The following is a 19,431-nucleotide window of genomic DNA, read 5'->3' on the forward strand; positions in this document are numbered from 1 at the left end:
TTTTATCAGAGCACAGCCCCGTTCATTCGTTTACGAGTTGTCTGTAATGGCTTTTGAGCTACAGCGGCAAAGTTGGGTGGTTGTGTTCGAGATATATGACCCCCAAAACCTAAAATATTTACTATCTGGTTCTTTACAGAATAAGTTTGCCAATCGTTTTGTAAGAGTTGCCCAAACCAGTTTTTGTTGTGTCTTTTGCTTCCCTTCTTTGTCTGCTCTGTCCTGGGCCCCACCTGACCTTTGGATCTGTCCCTGAACACCCTGGGATGTTAGCCTCGGGGCTGACACCTTGACTGTGAGAGGACAATGACATCCCCAGGTAGGACACACTTCTGGCCTCCCCAGGGCTGTGTGCACTCAGTTCCCGAGGAGCCAGCTGTGTCTACCCACACCCTCCACGGCCCACCCCCTCTCTCCGCCACTCTGCATAGCTAGCAGGTCAAGAATGATTAATTATAGTAAAAGTAGGAAATGGCCTGAATATTCATCAGTAGGGAATAAATACATCTAAACAGCCAACCACCCTGTAGCCGTTAGAAAGAGACCTGCGTTTAGATCTCCAAGACATTTGTTACATGACGAAAAGCAAGATGCTCACGATACAAAATAAGACCATCTCAGTAACCTTTCATCACACGCATTCACAAAACGACGTGTTTCTGCATGTGCCCAGTGTGTGTGAATGCAGAGAAAAAGGTTGGGGAGGACCCACACCTCGTGCCTCTGCTCCTCCCCGGGCAGTGGGGCTGGGAACAGGGGGAGTGGGGTGTTGGCTTTGTCTGGATTCTTTGTATCTTTTAGGATAAGAATGTAATGAGTCTTTAAATGTACTATGTAATTTGAAACGTTAAAATATTCGAAAAGCTTCAGCATGCAGGCAGATGAGAATGGCATTATAGGTGTAACTTGAATCCATTCCGGATTTTTAAAGGAAATGACTCACAAACTGTAGGACTTCGTTTAATATTTGTAACAAATTCCTCGTGAGACACCTCACAGCTGCTGGCAGGAAACCCGAGTTGTGACCACACCTGGGTGGAGAATTGCTCCCTTGGGTTGTGCCCTTTTAAGGCAAAATGCCTTAAGGTAAGCAGAAGAGAACAAAAAAGTGTCACCCGCTGTGTGATCCTATTTTCATTTAAGAAGGATACATAGTCACATATATGGGCATATGACATTCTGGAAGGATGTACACAAGATAACAGCAGCTAACCTACAGGGTGAAATTGTGGGCAATTTTTATTTTCTTCCTTTTATCTAATATAAATTTTTATGTGACTATAAACATTTTAATATAAAAGTTACATTAAATAGTCTACATTAGATAACTATCAATGTTAAATTTCCTGATTTTGACACAAATTGTGCTGTGGTGATATGAGAAATTGAAGTATTTAAGCATAAAGAGGCATAAGGCTTTCAACTTATTCTTAAATGGCTCACGTAAAAAAAATACATATACATGTATATTATATATATATACTCACATACTCATCTATATGCATACACACCTGCACATGTGTATGTACAAATCCATGCATGCTCAAGTCCCTTAGTTGGCCCTTGGTATCTGCGGATTCTGCATCCACAGACCCAACCAACCAGAATAGCAAACACAGTCCACAATCGGTGGTTGGGGAAACCCGCGGACACCGAGGGCTGACTGTTGTCCTCAGAGAGAGAATAAGAATGAGAAAACAGAAAACAGGGAAAATGCAAACCAGTTAGAAAACCTGGGTAAAGGGTACATGAGTATTCCTGGTACTATTCTTGCAACTGTTCTCTAATTCAAATGACAAAATAAAAAGTTACCGAGAAGTTGTGACATTAAAAGAGCAGGGGTCAGCAGGCCGCGCGGGGCTGGAGGACCAAGGAGGCCTCTTTATTTCTGGCCTGCGGAGGAGAGAGGCGCCGTCTGCCCACCCACCCCTGCAGCTGGGAAGTGACTTCAGAACACCCTGTTCCCACACAGACGGAGGACTCACAGATGTTTTTCCCATAGGCTGCAGGACTTACTGTGGCTGGGACGCCTGCTTGGAGGGGGAAAGGGAGAGTTTGCCCTGAGGTCGGCCCCCCACCCTCGCCTGGTCTTTCCCTTTCTGCTGTAGGTTTGTCACGTGGGGGCCCGGCCCCTGGACCCGCTGGACGGCAGCCTCTGGAACCCCCAGGTCTGGGTCAGCGACGTCCTCAGGGACTCGGAGTTCCTTCTTTCCCTGTCCCTTAGCCCTTCAAGCCCATGTGGAATTTCCTGTGTGGGGTCAGAACCCTGTGAAACTCTCCTTTCTGACTCTGTGGAGCAGGTCAGGGCGCCTGGGCCCTCCAGCTGACTAGCACTCGGGAGCTGCTCATGGATCTGTTCCTAGAGCCCGGTGTTCACCCCTGACTTCTTGTCCTTTCCAGACTTCTGCCAGAGGCCCCGGGGCTCCATTTATTCACCCGTCAAAGACTCTGCCTGGAGCAGGAATAGGCAGGCAGAACCGAGACTGGGGAGGCAGGTCCCAGCACACACAGGAGGTTGGGATGTGACGAGGGTGGTGTTTCAAACCCATTGTGCACAGCCACTGATTGAATAAATAATGTGGGGGCAACTGGCCGGATCTCGGAAAACATAAATCTGAACACTTTCACGCACCTTTTGTTGACACGTTTCAGGAGGGGTCAAGACTTCAGATAAAAACCCAAACCAGTAGAAATCTTCAATGAGTATCTTTTATAAATCATCTCAGAGTGGAACAAGCCTTCCTAAGGACAGCAAAAACAATATAAAAGAAACCAACCAGAAATAGAGAACAAAACTCAGAAAGAAATGAGTGATAAATATGATTGCAGAAAAATCTAAAACTTCTGTAGGAAAAAAACATACCACAAAGTCAAAAGACAACCAACAAACTGGGCTGGGGGGTGGGGGACATGACAAATGAAGTGAAATCCTTTATGTCTAAAATGAAGTCCCTTATGTGTAAAAATTCTCACCAAGTAATGGGAAAAACATCAGTAACCCAGCAGAAAAGCGGGCAAAGACATTGTAGGGGAGGAAAAACCCCTCCTCTACCTTGTAGGTCCTTTTGTCTGGACTAAGAATTAAATTGACGTGAGACAGAATAACAGGAGGAAATCAAACAGACTTTAATAACATGTATACATGGGAGAAACCCAGGAAATCTGAGTAACTTGCCAAAATGGCCAAAGCCACCACCTTCAATACCATCTTCAGCTAAAGACAAAGCAGGGTGTTGGAGGTGGCAATTCACATGGAGATGAAAATGCGAATGTTTGATAAATAAATGTTTACTGGGCCATCTGTAGACAGTGTGACCCGAGAGAGAACTTTGATAAAAATGGGCCTCCAGCACCTTCCTGTCTACCACACCTATTTATATTACACTATAGTTATCCTATGGTATTAGCTCCTTCCTGGGACAGAACTTCTGTTTTAATTATTTTAGGCAGTTAGGGGGAGAGTCAAAGTTCCTTTCAGAGTCTTTTGTTCTTAAAAACAATCAAGCCAAAGACACACATTTTAGGGTGGCCAATTCTGCTCTCCCACAACGTGAACCGCTAATTCACAAAAAAAGAAGTTTAAGTGACTGATCAACCGGAGAAGAGATGATCAGCCTCCCTTTTAAATAAAGAGATACAACTTAAAACAGCACATGCTGGGGCCGGCCCCACGGCCGAGGGGTTAAGGTCGCGGGCTCTGCTTCAGCGGCCCAGGGTTTCGCTGGTTTGGATCCTGGGCGCAGACATGGCACCGCTCAGCAGGCCATGCTGAGGCGGCGTCCCACATAGCAGAGCCAGAAGCACCCACAGCTAGAATATACAACTAGGAACCGGGGGTCTTTGGGGAGAGGAAGAAAAAAAAGATTGGCAACAGATGTTAGCTCAGGGCCAATCTTTAAAAAAAACAAACGAAAAAACAAGCACGTGCTGTTTTGCTTTCTCAGATGGGCAAAGATGAGAAAGTTTGACGTCACGTGGTGTAGTGGGAAAACAAGACCTCTCAGGAGGTCAGGGAAAGTGACCTGACATTCTCATGCGTATCAGGGAGACCTTTGACCCCTGAGGACTCAGCAACCAATGGAACCAACACAACCCTCCCTCCCTCCTCGAACCCCCGTGTGTTTGTTAATCTCTGTGTGTTTTTTCGCCCTCATTTTCTCTCCACTCTGTTTCTCAAAGTTGCTCACAATTTTCCTGTGAGTTACGCAGAGAAATAGATCCAAGCTAACTTATCCAATTCATAGTGATTGTCGCTGGAAGAAATGAACAAAACAAAATTAATTTGACAAAGGCTAAAGCTGCACATGGTCAATGTTTTTAATAAGACTGATAGGAGCCTCAAGGGTTTTTAGCCACTAAATTTGGACATTCAAATTTGACCGAGACAGTTGGCACTTGGTAGAAATAATGCGGGGGGTCAAAATGGCAGAAGCTATTATTGGTAAAATTTGATATAGCTAAAGGCTGATCTAGGAATTCAATGTTACAAAATCTTATGGAAAGTGGAGAATTAGTATTTAATGAGCAGACCTTCAGTTGGAGAAGATGACAAAGTTCTGGAGATGGACGGTGGTGATGGTTGCACAACAATGTGACTAATTAATGTGACTGAACTGTGCACTTAAAAATCATTAAAATGGTAAATTTTATGTAATGGATAGTTTACCATATGTAATTGTATATACATAATAAAAAGAATGATCTCGGGGGGAAAAAAGTAGACACTCCAAATACTTCAGCTTAATTTTACCTTTAAGTAACCAAAGCCCAAAATGTTAAGGTTTCTCTGTGTATTCAATGTTACAATGTATACCAACTTCATAATATATATCTTATCCATGTTATGTGTGTTATTCTTGTGTATGATAAAAATACAAGTAATAATAATAGTTTTAAATCTTATGGAAAAGACCAATGGAACCATTGGTATCCGCAGATACCAACTTCAAGCAGCTGAAGTTTTCAGTAAAATATAAATTTTAATAGAAAAAAGTTAGAACTTGTTTATGGGGGCCCGCCCTGTGGCCAAGTGGTTGAGTTCGCACGCTCCACTTCAGTGGCCCGGGATTTTGCTGGTTCGCATGCTGGGTGTGGACCTAGCAGCGCTCATCGTGCCATGCTGAGGTGGCGTTCCGCATAGCACAACCAGAAGGATCTACAACTCGAATATACAGCTATGTACTGGCGTGCCTCGGGGAGAAGGAGAAAAAAAGAAGATTGGCAACAAATGTTAGCTCAGGTGCCAATCTTAAAAAAAAAAAGAACTTGTTTATGCCAAACGGAAAATGAATCATAGAAATACATTGGCTTAATGGAGTTCACTCCAGAAGACGCATTTTTTCAATGTGACAAGAAATGTTCACATATTGAAGTCTGTGGGGTAGCTATTCTGGTTTAAAACTAATTCAGCGTGAACTAAAGAAGCCTGACGTATGGCGTATCAAGCATACACTGCACATCTGCTTTAACCATTAAAGTGAAGAATGCATTAGACACCATCTCAGAGTAAAAGAATGCACTCTTTTAAGATAAGAGTGCATAGTTCCCCTCCTACAATGTGCCAGTGTCGGTAACTCTTGAAGCTGTTTCCTTTCCCGGACATCAGGGTCACGTTGACCTGCTAGTCTGCAACTGAATACGTCTTTGAAACTTTGGTGAACATGTATCTTGGGCATGTTTGATGTATGTTCTTTGTTCCAAAAAGATATAAAACTGTCCTGAAAACCATGCTTCTCCGGAAGGACTGCTTCCTTTGTGGAGACTGCCTTCCTGGGTTATAATCCTAAGCTTGGCCCCAGTAAAGGTCACCTTATATTTCTTGAGTGGTTATAGGTTATTTTGCGTCCACAAATGAATGTCATCAATATTGGTAGAACTCTGATTAAAATAATCCTAGGATGAAAGAGGCAGGGTCAACATCTCCTGGGACAAAATGGAAGAGCAACCTGTGTTGTGCTCTGATGATTGAGAGGGTGATTGGCTATATACACAAATCGTGAGAGGGGCACACACGGTGCCAGCCATCCTGCTTGTAGACAGTTATCCTACAGGCACAGGCGCACATGTACAACTGATGCTGCGGTAAGTTCCTAGTAGCAAAAACAACCTGGAGTCTCCCAATGGGAAACTGGTCAATGAGAATCAGGGTAGACCATCCAATAAGTACCACGCAGGTATTACAAAAGGTGGTGGGGTCTCTGTGTGCTGATAAAGCTGGGACGTGCTGTTACCTGATAAGGCAGGGTGCCACATCTGGAAGGATATATAGAGACTGCTGAAAAGTCTCCTTTCAGGGAGCAAGGTCTTGTGGGGGGGAAGAGTGCCTTCTCATTGCACTGTTTCTGCTTTTACAATGTTGATGTGTTACCATTATAATAAAGAAGAAACGTTTTCACAAAAGGCTCAGCCAGACTAGACGGCCTGTAAAGTAATATCTAGCATTGATATTTTATGATCTCAAACTGGTTTTGGGGGCTGGCCCAGTGGCACAGTGGTTAAGTTCCCACACTCTGCTTAGGCAGCCCGGGGTTTGCAGGTTTGGATCCCGGGCATGGACCTACACACTGCTCATCAAACCACGCTGTGGCAGAGTCCCACATACAAAATAGAGGAAGAGCGGCACAGATGTTAGCTCAGGAACAATCTTCCTCACACACACACACACACAAATGGGTTTGTTTGATCATCAAAGTATTGATCAGAATTTGTTGCAAACTATTTGAAAATCCAGAGAGTTCACATAAACATGCAAATTTACTTTTGTGATAAATATATATTTGGTCTTTGTCTCCAGTTCCTGGCACACAGCTCCTAAAACCTTTGCAGTCTCCAGTATGATAAGAGCATCTTTTGTTTTTTGGTTTTTTTTTTCTGAGGAAGATTAGCCCTGAGCTAACATCTGCTGCCAATCCTCTTCTTTTTGCTGAGGAAGAGAGGCCCTGAGCTAATATCCATGCCCATCTTCCTCTACTTTATATGTGGGACGCCTGCCACAGCATGGCTTGACAAGCGGTGCCATGTCTGCTTGTCCAAACTGGCAAACCCTGGGCCGCTGAAGCAGAACGTGTGAACTTAACCGCTGCGCCACCGGGCCGGCTCCAGCATCTTTTGTTCTAATGAGACAGTTCTTGGTGGGGCCCTAGGCAGCTTCAGGATGGGCTGGTAGCCAGAGAGACCAAGCCTTGATTAGAATCTGGGAGCTTTCAGCCCCATCTCCCAACCTCCAGGAAGGGGAGAGGGGCTGGAGATTGAATTAATCACCAAGGGCCAATGATTTAATCAATCAAACCAATAAAAAACCCCTAAAGGACGAGGTTCAGAGAGCTGGAAGGGTCACTGGAAGGCTGGGACCTCTGTGTCAGGTGAAGCCACCACGCACATAGCCCTGCTCTGGGCCCAGCATGGCTGAGTCCACAGGCAGCTGCTGCTCCCCTCGGCTTCTCTTTCCTATCATCCAGGCCGACTGCCCTGTGCTGAGCACTTCTCGTCCCGTTCCAAGCCCGCCTCCCTGAGATGACACCCAGGTCTCCTGGAGGGATGGCAGTGGGCAGTGTTTCCACACTCGTCACCTCTGTTGACCCCCACTGCCACCTCCGTTTTGGGTGGCCCTCACCAGTTGGGCAACGAAGGCAGCCCCGCTCCCCAAGACTTAGAGGCGCTTCAGTGTATTGGTCTCAGCTGTGTGTGGGTTCTCGTCCAACAGTCGCAGCCAGGACTTTTTAAGGCTGACCCCCTCCCAGGGGACTTAGTATGCCATCTTTGGTCCAGCAACGTTCCCGCTGGTGGAAAAGGAGAAAAGGGGTTGTTCCATAGTTCTGAGTGATTCAAGTTCCAATTTATATCTGAGGAAACTGAGGCTCAGAGAGGCCAGGGAGCTTGCCCTGCTGGAAGAAGTGGGAGGAAGACATCAGTCAGATTATTGCCGATAGCCATGGGCCATGTGCACAGGTTAGGACTCTGCCTTCTGTGTAAGCTGTAAGGCAATGTCTGCAGGTGACGTGCTAGCGGGGTGCCTGCGGTGTCACTCGGGGGCCTCCCCTGACTGGTTTTCCATGGGGCCACCTGCATTTGGAACAGTACCTGGAGCATACTGTCATCAGTTAGAAGTCACTGAATGAATGCTTACATAGTAAAGCCTCGGTAACCACAGACTTTTATCCTCACGTGAGCTAGCTGGAGTTCTGGAGACCCTGGGTGGGAGGTAGACAATCAGGTTTTAGACCTGCTCTGATGCCCATGTAACCTCTATAGACATCACCTAATGCTGCACAGACCTGCAACACACATAACAGATAAGGGATATATATACATATAAAGAACTCCTAAAAATTGATAAGAAAAAAAAGGACAACTCAGTAGATACCTATGTCAAAGTACACTTGGCAAAGTCGGGGCAAGGGAGCGGGCACAGCAGACGGGTATGAGCTCTGCTGCAGCTTTTTGGAAAGTCACCTGGCACTAGGTACTAACATTTTAAACTCACATTCGACCTAGGAATCCACTTTTAGAAATCAAGCCCATGGAAGCAAAAGTACCAGGACACAAGGATATTTATACGATGTATTTGCCGTAGCATCATTTGTACAGCACAACGGGATACCTAAAAGCCCGGCCGAAGGGGCATGGTGGAATAAGCAGGAGTTTGTTCACATCTGGAAGCTGTGCTGCCATTGCGGCATAGTTGAGTTCTAGCTATTGACCTGGAGGGATATCTATTTCCGGAGGAATTCTGGTGGAAAGGGAAGGGCAAAGGTCCAAGGGTCGATTTCTGGACTTCCAAGAAGCTTCAGCGAGAAGGCTTGATAAAAGAAGAGAAGAGCGAGGGTGGAGGTTTAGCTGTGGATTTCAGCTATGTGACATCTTCCCTCTGGGGGATGCCGGGGCCTCTAGACCGATGTGATCAGCACACATCCTAACCTGGCCGGCACAAGGGCAGAGGAAGCTGGCATTAGGGGTTTCCAGCAGTGGGGCGCCCATAAAAACACTAACGAGAGTTTGCAGGCTGAAAGGGCTTAACACGTATGCGCTCGACAGGGGCCACTCTTTGAACCCATTACGGGGACTTCAGCTCATCCTCAACTCCTCTTCCCACCACTCTCGCAAGCAGTCGGGGAAGCGCTAACTGTGGAAACCGGCCAGCGCTGGGCGACCGCCGTTCCGCAACCCGCGAACAGCACCACCCGACCGGAGGACTACAACTCCCAGCAGGCTCCGCGCCTCCCAGCCTGGCATTCCCAGAAGGCTGCGGGCGGCGAGCTCCGGGGCGGGGCGTTCCCGACATGCCCCGCGGTGGCCGCCAACCGCCGGATTTGAATCGCGGCAGCGCTCGGCGGCCGCGGGATGGGCGCCCCGTCGTTGCCCCCAGCCTGGCAGCTGTATCTCAAGGACCACCGCGTCTCTACCTTCAAGAACTGGCCCTTCTTGGAGGGCTGCGCCTGCACTCCGGAGCGGGTGAGACTGCGCGGCCTCCCGGGGCCCCCAGCCCCACCCCACCCAGAGGCCCGCCCCGCGGCGACCCCCCAGCGAGGCTCCGGGGACCCAGGGTGGCCCTTCCCGCGGGGCTCCGGTCCCTCCGTGGCGGGCCAGGACCTGGAGGCTCGGGACGCGCCCCGCCGGGGCCTGATCCGCGCTCTCCTTTGCAGATGGCGGCGGCCGGCTTCATCCACTGTCCCACTGAGAACGAGCCCGACTTGGCGCAGTGTTTCTTCTGCTTCAAGGAGCTGGAAGGCTGGGAGCCAGATGACGACCCCATGTAAGTCCTCCAGGCCGGCCTCGCTGGGCTTCCGGGAGCTTCTGTTTTGAGCTGGGCTCCGGAAAACTCTCCGGATTTCAAAGACACTTAGCGAGGGAGCCACAAGCTCCTTTGGTGCCCTAACCAGCTGTTGCTAATGGATGATTCTCTGTGTGCTGGCGCCTTGGTGACGCTTTCGACCGAATCAAACCTGATTTGGGCAAATGTCCTTCAGGATGGATGTTGAAGAAAGGCTCCTTCTTGTAGCTACTTGATGCCTTTCCCGTTCGCCGGAATTCAGGAGCCGGTCCTCTTGTGACCTAGGGATGTCCAGGTGCTTTTCTTGTTTTAGAGTTTTTAAATCTAAAGCTTTCTCAAACTATAATTCACACGCCACAAACACCACCCTTTTAAAGTGGTACACTTCAGTGTTGTTTTGGATTTTGTTCTATAAGGCACCTAGTTATTTTTTTTAATTGTGTTGTATACAGTCAGATAGACACGGTAGCTGTCTTTCTGTAATGTAGTGCCACATTCTGTTCTCACCCTTTTTCCCCCTGTCAGAATCAAGTGCTTCCACAACTTTCATTTTTTCCCCTCGAGAATCCCCTGAGTTGTTACTCTTCTTGGCCAGAAGAGTGTTGCTGTTTTCCCTCATATCTTTGCTTTGTGATCTGGTATTGACGGGGATCTCTGTGTTCTTGGGAGTGAGTTTCTAGGGGCTGTAGTATTTTCAGATGATAGTTACTCTTGGCTGTCCTTTTGGACTTTGTGTGGCTGTGTGGTCGTTCACTACTGTCCTGGTGACAGTGCTGTCCGCTGTGCAGAGGTGATTCCCAACGCAGAGAAGGATGGTGTGAGGCAGAGGAGTGTGGGGGAGAAGCCTGGCCGCTGGTGCCCTTATTGTGCACCAGCAGGTTATCTCACAATTCCAGTGCAATGAGGTTACTGCAGTTTCTGGAGGATTTGACATGCGATACCTCTGGACTTACTCCATGTAACACTCTTCCTCCTAATTGCTAAAGGACTCCAGATAAAGTACATCAGCCACAAGGACATGGGGAGCGACGTCCACAGGGGGAGAAGGTGCTAAGATGAGCTGTGTGGGGATGTGGCTTGGGACCCAGCACTGTTCCGTCTGCTGCAGACTTCACACTTTGCTCTTAGAGCAGAGGACAGTGTGTCCGTGTGCCTGGGGGTGGTGATGGGGGGACTGTTGGTGACGAGCTCTGCTCCTCTCCCTTTACTGATTTTCTCTGTTGACATGCACCTGTGTTGATTTTTCTAGAGAGGAACATAAAAAGCATTCATCCGGCTGTGCTTTCCTGTCTGTCAAGAAGCAGTTTGAAGAATTAACCCTCAGTGAATTTTTGAAACTGGACAAAGAAAGAGCCAAGAACAAAATTGTATGTATTACTGGGAATAAGAACCAGGAGCAAATCCTGTCCAGCGTCTTTGACGCTGCACCCCTGCCCCTCGCAAACACTGGGTGGACTCTGGTTTCCTCAGTGAGCGCTTTTTAAGCTCCTCACATGTGTATGTGAGGACGTAGCGTTCAAGGACAGAAAAGCATCTGTCCTGGAGTGTGGTCTGGGGTTGTGCAGTCAGGGAAACGCGTCTCCTTGGGAAAGGTTTGCCCGGTGTCAGGTCACCTCTGGTTAGGCTGGCGTTCCTGCCTTCCGCGACAGTTGAGATGGGAGGGCATTTGTATGGTGTGTGTTCGTGTGTTGGCAGTGGTAGGAAGAGAGCGGGGACACGTATTGAGGAAGGGGCGTTATACGTACTGGGAAAGGAGGCCCAAGTCCCACTGGATTGTGACGGGATTTCTGCGGGTGAACTTCAACTCTGGGGCAGGCGCACTGGGCTACTGGGAGAGTGAGGCCGCAAAGAAGTGGCTCTCAGGCAGCCTGGCTGTAGAGAATTAGGGTTGCCAGAGCAAAGCAGGACCCCCGGTTGAATCTGAATTTCAGGTACACAAGGAGTAATTTCTTCCTAAATCTCACATTTTGTATGGGTGTTTACCGAACAATCGCTCGTTTATATGAAGTTCAAATTTAACTCAGCATCCTGTTTCTATTTGCTAAATCTGGCAGCCCTCCTGAGAATAAATACTCACGTGTTTGACATCTTCGTGGCAAAGCACTGGGCAGAGGGTCGAGATGTCCTGGTTGTGTCTCTGCCACACGCAGACTGTGTGACTTTAGGCCAGTCTTGGTCGCACTTTCCTTACTGTAAAATGGAGGGTAGATCCCCATGGTTTCTGAGGTCCTTTTCGGCTTGAAAATTGTGTTCCTTTTTAGAGATCAATATAAAATAATTCTGTCCAGGGGCTGGCCCCGTGGCCAAGTGGTTAAGTTCGTGCGCTCTGCTGCAGGCGGCCCAGTGTTTCGTCACTTCGAATCCTGGGTGCGGACATGGCACTGCTCATCAAGCCATGCTGTGGCAGGCATCCCACATATAAAGTGGAGGAAGATGGGCATGGATGTTAGCTCAGGGCCAGTCTTCCTCAGCAAAAAGAGGAGGATTAGCAGCAGATGTTAGCTCAGGGCTGATCTTCCTCAAAATAAATAAATAAACCTACTTTGTCCTCAGCATTTATTTATTTTTGTCAGGAAGGGGCAAAGAATCGGTGGTCGGTGCAGTGAGTTTACTCCATGGAGGTCTTGGGAGCTGCAGTGTTGCAGCTGGGAAGTGGGAAAGGAGAGCCTTCTGGGTCAGGGGTCAGCACACTTTCTGTAAAGTGCCACAGATGGTATTTTAGCCTTCATGGGCCACGTAGTTTCTGTTAGATATTATTCCTTGTGGCTTTTTTTCCCCCATAACTGTTTAAAAATGTAAAAACCATTCTTAGCCCAGTGGCTGTAGGAAAAACAGGCGGTGGCTGGCTGGCTGTGTCCTGCAGGCTGCAGTTTGCCGACCTCCTTCTAGGTGAGAGACCAGCCTGAATGCTTAGGAAGAGTCATGAGAAAGCTGTGCCTGCACGAACAGGAGGAAGGCGGAGGGTGGAGCACGGTGGCTGAAGCCGGGTCCTGACAGCGAGAGAGGGGGGCCTTTAGGGAGCGCAGCAGACTGGAGGGCGGTGCAGCTGACGGTCCGGTCCCAGAACAGCGGCCCAGGGCGGTGGGCCCTGTCGGCCTGTGCTGGGAGAATGACTCAGAAGGACTGCTTGGAGCAGGAAACCCACCAGAAGGGGCTTGGTCTCCGTCCCCTGGGTGCACAGCAGTGGGGCCGGAACCAGACTGGAACCAGGAGTAGACACTCCCATGAGAACAGTGGGGAGACTGGAACAAAGTGTTTTGCTTTCGTTTTACAGCTGTTTTTTGTTTTTCCCAAGTCAGAATGCAGAATACTTTAAAATTAGGCATTGTTTTCATTACCTAAATTACAAAACAGACAATAAAAGCTTCTATAAGGAAGAATCAAAAGCTCCACCCCTATGCTAGGGGTGACCACTGTTAACTGTTTTGTGTATTTCCTTCCAGTTCATTTAAAAATTTATGTATTTTAAAGAAGAATAGAAAGTTTAAGCTATTCATACTTTCCTTAATTGGTTTATAAAACTTATGCAGCAGAAAGGTTTTCCGTAAGTCAGCGGTACTCGGCTGAGCTGTCGTGATGTCCTCGATCTGCGCTGTCCAGTACTGCAGCTACTAAATGAAATAAAACGTACAAGTCGGGTCTTCGGTTGCACTAGCAGCATTTTACCTGCTCTGTGGCTCCACGTGGTGGGTGGCTGCTGTTGGGGGTGCAGATGATAGAACATTTTTGTCACTGCAGGAAGTTCTGTGGCACACAGCTGCTCTAGAGTGCCAAGCAATTGTGGGGTTTGTTGCAAATAATTTATCGCTAATATAAAAACTCAGGTCTCCTTGTGTCCCCATGGGCTCTCCCATGTGAATGGATGGGAAGGTCTGGGGTCAGAGCCCAGTGCAGGAATGGGCGTGACCAGAGGCCTGTCCACTTTACGCTGGAGCAGCGGGTGGGCGCTGGGCGCCTCGCTCCTGGAGGGGCTGGCACGCGTGCCTCGTCTGCTTGGCAGGGGTCCGTATGGTTGGGGGCTGGTACTTGAAACCGTTTCTTCCATTTATTCAGCCAGCTGTGTGATGGTGGTACACAGTGTAAAACAATCGTTTACCAGACATTGTTGACAACACCAGATAAAGTACTCACGTGTTGTATTCAAATACTGAAGACAAGGAATGAATGGCGGTGTTTGTCGTGATGCTGTGATTTCTGAGAGCCCGGATTTCAGCGTGAGATGCTGCTGCCAGTCAGTGTGACAGGATCGCCGATCAAGCCGCCCGCTGGGCCCTGATGCTGGGCATGGGTGCCGGGTGGTAGAGAGCAGGCTGTGGGGCTGACCGGGGGCATACCCTGTGCTCGTGACTCGGTTCTTGCTGCTGCTTCATGCCCTCCGTCTCTTGAAAAGAATGAAATTAATTAGAGCCAGTTTGAAAATAAATCAGTTCTGGGGATAAACTCAATATGGGAACAAGCAGAGAAACTTGCTTCTGTGTAAGACTTGAATTTGTGAGCAGCTGTGACGAGGAGCAAGCGGAGTCCTGGAAGGAGAGCTGAGTCACAAGCCCCGGACGGCAGGAGTCCTGCTCGGGGCGCTGGGCTATGTTTCTAGTGGTGAGCATCTTGTCTTTGATTCTGCCCCTTGATTAGAAAATGTGTGACATGAAGATGTGGACCTCCATGTTGTGGTTAAATTGGGGCCTGTGTACATAGGGGCTTAATTAATTTCAGGCCTTTTGAAAGAGAAGAAAAAAGTAAATAAGTATATTTTAAAAGGCCGTGGTCATCTTTTCATACCAATAAAGACGAGACTCTCGGGGGCTGTGGAGTTTCCTTTACAAGATGCACCATTATTTGTTAGGTGCTGTTGCCCTTTTTCTTGTCAATTTACTATTTTTTAATTCATTTTTAAAAAATGAGCCTTACACCTGGGGCAAAATTTAAGATACACAAATACACATTAAAAAGTAATTTTTAAAAAGTGAACCTCTATTGTTTTTCTTATTAGAAAACAAATTTAACCCAATAAGGTATTTTGTTTGTTTTTTAATGTGGCAGAGAAGTCAAGGAGAATAAAAATGAGGGGAGGGAGGGAGGGCCCTGGATTTGCTAACATGATTGTCATTGTCCCTCTGGAGGGAGCGTTTAGCAGAGTGAAAAGCTTGGAAGCCACATTCAGGGAGTGACTGGAAGTGACAGAATTTTTCCTGTTTCAGGAAAAAGCTGATGCTAGGCAGCGTCTCTTTAACGGGACAAGAGGAGGGGGCTCTGGGCCTTTCCGCAGCAGCTTCAGGAGCATGTGGGGTGGTCGAGAGCACGGCTCTGCCATGGGCAGCTGGGTGACCCTGAGCAGGGTGCTTCTGGCCTCAGTTTCCTCATCTGTGTGATGGGGATGCTGATAGCACCTGCCTCACAGGGATACTGAGCAATACATGAGCTGATGTGTGAAGCAGGTGGAAGGGTGCTCAGTACATGCAAGGTGTTCCACAAATGTTCTCTATTGTTACAATTATTAGGAGGGAGCTTAAGTGAGAGAATCAGGATAGTCACCTCATATAGCTGGGTGTCTCAACTCCAGCATGGCTAGAGTTTCCATTTCATGTGTCTGTTCTTTATTTCCAGGCAAAGGAAACCAACAATAAGCAGAAAGAATTTGAAGAAACTGCAAAGAAAGTTCGCTATGCCATTGAGCAGCTGGCTGCCTTGGAGTGACGCCTCCGCATATTTGCGGGTCCCACAGTGGGACCTCACTTCAAGCACCTTCCCCGGTGTTACTGACTTTTCTGTGGGGCCCCTTAGCGGTGCCTTAGGGAAGGAGGACGTCAGCATTTTGAAATTAGAATATTTAACCTGTAGTGTCGTTGTTTCTTGAAAGTGTTCCCAGGGGCTCCTTCGTTGTACAGCTGGTGCTGCTGAGTCCAGTGACGGAGTCTCTCTTTTTTCTTGGCTAGTTTTTGCTCTATTGACGTGTCTGGGCGTCACGTTGGCTTGTGGCTGTCGAGCCCGAGATTCAATTCGTGAATGTGATCCTAGGTCCATTGTGACTGGGCAAAGAATTAAGGATACCATTTTAAATTTTATTTGTGTAATAATCTAAGTTTATAGTGTGCATTTCTGTGTTCCAAATACTCTGTATTAGCTCGCTTTGACATCTGCACGTCTGTGACCATCCTTGCACCCGTCAGGTCTGGCATTACAACAGCCTCCCTTTGCTCCAAAGTGGATCGTCTGAAATCACCTCCCTGCCGAGCCTCTGGCAGTGCTGTGTGTGTGCAGGCGGCCCCTTGCCTGTCCTGGCGTTTTGTAACCTTCGAGCTCTCAGACGGAGAACTACTGGGATGAAACCGCAGGCTCTGCCGCGGGCCTGGCGTGGGGTGAGCTCCTGCCATGACTGGATCGTGAGTGGCGGGGTGGCGCAGAGCAGGGCTTATGTCTCGAGCTGATGTCTTGCTTTGAGGTCGGTTGAAGATACTTCTTTACCCACTGGGCACATGGCAAGGTTGCCACATTTCTCTAAAACAGATGAGGAAAGGGTCCTCAATACCAGACAAGGCATTTTCCAGAGGTCTGGCTCACTGCTGCATCCTCTCCTGAGTCAGAAGGGTCCCCAGTCAGAGCGGCTTCTTTCTGGGGAGCCCGCTCTGGGGGAGCTGTCATTCACAGATGTGGCGGGCACGAGTGGCATGGGAAACACCTGTGAGCAGCTCCTGGTCTTAATATTGTCAGTGCTCTGCCGACAGCTATTTCCCGTTATTGATGTGGCCTAGGTGGCTGGTAATTCACCTGTCTTTCTAATGTGACTCTCCTAAAGGAGGGCAATGGAATAAATTCATTTAAAAAGTGGACTGGAAAACCTTTCTCAGGAACTTTTTTAAAAAATAGATAACTTGTTTATATTGTTTGCGATCTTACAAGATCATAAATTCAGTGATATGTGAGCTTCAACCCCGGCATGGACTAAGCAAAGGGTTTGAGCAGTCATAATAAAAAAGGGGCTCTGGGACACCCGCCCGGGGCCCTCTCTAACAGGATGCGTCCTTGTGGCCTTGGGCCCGGCCCTTGTTCCCTTGTTTAATCAGAGCTACGGTTTCCTCATCTGTAACACAGGGGTCATAAACCCTGTTCGGCCTCAGCTGGCTTTTATTGTAGGTGGAGTAAATGACTTGTGTGATGAGGAAGGGAATCGAGACAGTCTCAGCCCCTAAGCTTCTGCGGTGTCGTTTTCTTATTTTGTTTGAGTTATTATTTCACAGAACAGCACAAACTACAATTAAAAGCGAGCATAAAGCCATTCTGAGTCATTGGGGCCAGTGTGAACCTTAGGTGAGTTTGGAGACAGGCTAGCAGGAATGATCATCTAACAGAAACTCATTTGTGCTGTTGCCACGTTGGACAGCCCTGGTGAGCCGTGGGGCGCACACTGCTTGCTCCCTCCCCGGGAACATCGCAGCGGCCTGGATCCTTTTTAAATGACTTGGCTCAGAGCCGTGGGCACTGGGTGGGCTCCTGCGGGTGATCTGTCAGCCCTGATTCCCCTAGTCTGCATTACTGCTATCGGCTTCTCCATATCTGTCACATTCTCCACGTCATGGGCTGGGTGCCGGTGACCCCGCTCCCTCCCTCCCCGAGGCCAACTCAAGCAGGGCTGGAGCCTGGCAGGAGGAGGACAGATTCGATGTCACTGTCCATGAAGTTAAGCTGCAGGGTGGTTGTTACAGTCCTATTGGAAACCTGGAGGTCATCTTTGTCATTTTTGAAAATAAAAACAGTTCCATTTCAAACCCTGCTGCAGATCCTATGGGCTTTTTAAGCACTGTTGGCTCCTTGTGGTGGTCCCTTCTCAGCCTGCCAGCTGATCCTTCCGCCCAGACAGTTGCGGGGGAGGGACGTGCTCTTGCAGAGACAAAGCCAGCCTCGGGCTCCTTTGCAAGAGCCACTGGAGGGCCAACCCGTCTGTTCATCTGGGCTCATTCCATGTATAAACCAGCTGTGAAAAATGCACCTCAGACTTCAATTTTCTCCCACATCTCAAAGAATGAAATGTATTTTTCCCTCTAAGCTTGGAGAACATTGGAGTGGTTTTTGTTAGGGGATAAAAAAGCACTCCAGCCTCTATACTCATCTAAGCTGCTTATTTTTGGTATTTGTGCCAGTCTTTGGATGGATACTTCACTTTAATAACTGGTCCGTACAAACTGGCTTTGTGGAGGGGCTGAGAGAAAAAGGTTTTGTCCTCAGTTCTTTCGCACAATGGTTAACAATGCAGTTTTCTCTCACTTTGTCAGGCTGCGCTCTGGAGCAAGGCTGAGCTGGAGCTGGCCCCTTAGTCCATCTTGCACATTTCCTCTTCTAGAAGCTTATTTATCACTGGACCTTAGGGACGGCCTGCGTCGGAACGCTTAACAGACATCACTCATCAAGCTCAGGCCTTTGCTAAGGGCAACAGCCTCGACCTTCTTTCGAATGTGTGTCCACTTCTCAGGTTCTCCAAGTCAGGTGGGAGTGGAAAGGGTCGGAAATGGGTGGTTATGGGCTGTCAGGTGGGCAGGGTGATTCTCAGGCTGCCACGTCAGGTGTGACCATGTCAGGGGAGGTTAGAGCCCCAAGGGCCAGCCTCGGGCATCACAACCTCCATTGGTCTCCAGTGGGTTGAAGGACTGGGGGGCAGCCTGACTGGAAGGGAGAGACGTCAAGAATGGAGCCATCAGCCAGCTGTTGCCGGCAGGTTGGCACCCTCGGGATGCTGACCATTTTTTTGCAGGTTGTACTCACTTAAAAAGAATAACTCAACAACTGCCAATAAAGTCTAATGTGATCCTAGCTGCATGTTTTGGGTGCAGAAGTGGAGACTTATAAAGGGGTGAAATGGCTGTCCAAGAACATTCAGTTAGTGAGTGTTAGGGTTGGGATTTGAACCCAGGGAGTCTGGCCCCAGAGCTAGGCCCTCACCACTTGCCAACACTGCCCAGCCTCGGGGGGCGGCCGCAGTCAACTGCCTGACTCCAGGGAGTGAGGGCCATCTTGAAAACTTTCCCCTCCCATTTTTCAGACAGTGTTGTCAGAAAGGCCTTCATTACATGGAACAGAAACCTGCCTCCCCGAGGCTTCCATTGGTCCTCACGGTACAGCATTGTCACTTTATTTTGAACTAAGATTCACAAGAGCTGTAAGCCAGTCCAGAGGGGTCCCGTGCACCCTTTGCCAGGTTCTCCCCGTTGTACCCACAGTACAGCGCCTGTGCTCGCTGTCAGCCTCTGAGGTCTGAGCTGAGAAGGCGCTGAGTCGTGCAGCTGCCTTGCTCTGAGCCGCTTCGCCCTCACGAGGGTTTCTTGGCTCGCCCCGGGGGAATCGAGCTCTTAAAGCAAAGAACCACCTGAGCAGCAGCTGTGCTCTCCCCTGGGCTCAGCCTACAGCACTCGAGCCTGTCTTCAGCTGACTGGGCCAGGCTGGGGCCTTAGCTCCTGTGGTTATTTTCCACCTGATCCCCAAGGTGACATTTATCCATCCATTTGTTCACTCAGATACTTGCTTGAGCAGCTACTGTGCGCTGGGTGGTGCGTGCAGGAACTGAAGCCCAGAGAGGACTCAGTCTCCCACAGTGGGCTCACGGGGGTCTTGTCTTCTGAATGGTGGGAAGACAAAGCCCAACAAATAGCCATGTGAGTGTGGTGAGCATCCAC

The 19,431-nt window shown here is 48.6% G+C and overlaps 1 protein-coding gene across 3 annotated transcripts; it reads left to right on the forward strand.

The window, feature by feature from the left end:
- The first annotated feature begins 9,257 nt into the window (after nucleotides 1-9,257).
- Nucleotides 9,258-16,594, forward strand: BIRC5 (baculoviral IAP repeat containing 5). 3 transcript variants are annotated; one of them, XM_070483734.1, is made up of 4 exons: nucleotides 9,258-9,450; nucleotides 9,642-9,751; nucleotides 11,019-11,136; nucleotides 12,105-15,367. In XM_070483734.1, exons 1-4 carry the CDS (start codon nucleotides 9,340-9,342, stop codon nucleotides 12,189-12,191), a joined length of 426 nt encoding a protein of 141 aa, XP_070339835.1. In that variant the 5' UTR covers nucleotides 9,258-9,339; the 3' UTR covers nucleotides 12,192-15,367. The 3 variants fall into 3 exon arrangements, with proteins under 3 accessions (XP_070339835.1, XP_070339836.1, XP_014718694.1); XM_070483735.1 differs by having other exon boundaries at nucleotides 9,261-9,450; nucleotides 12,058-12,146; XM_014863208.3 differs by lacking the exon at nucleotides 12,105-15,367 and adding an exon at nucleotides 15,374-16,594 and having other exon boundaries at nucleotides 9,265-9,450.
- The last annotated feature ends 2,837 nt before the right edge of the window (nucleotides 16,595-19,431 follow it).

Source organism: Equus asinus, chromosome 13 (genome assembly GCF_041296235.1).
Source record: "Equus asinus isolate D_3611 breed Donkey chromosome 13, EquAss-T2T_v2, whole genome shotgun sequence".
Taxonomy (NCBI): Eukaryota; Metazoa; Chordata; class Mammalia; order Perissodactyla; family Equidae; genus Equus; species Equus asinus.

What these genes read in the sequence shown, in the direction of transcription:
- BIRC5 (XM_014863208.3), top strand. Translation starts at nt 9,340, where the DNA reads ATGGGCGCCCCGTCGTTGCCCCCAGCCTGGCAGCTGTATCTCAAGGAC. An exon ending in GAGCCAGATGACGACCCCAT is followed by an intron (nt 9,752 to 11,018) that starts GTAAGTCCTCCA and finishes TGATTTTTCTAG; the next exon opens with AGAGGAACATAAAAAGCATT. An exon ending in AAAGAGCCAAGAACAAAATT is followed by an intron (nt 11,137 to 15,373) that starts GTATGTATTACT and finishes CTTTATTTCCAG; the next exon opens with GCAAAGGAAACCAACAATAA.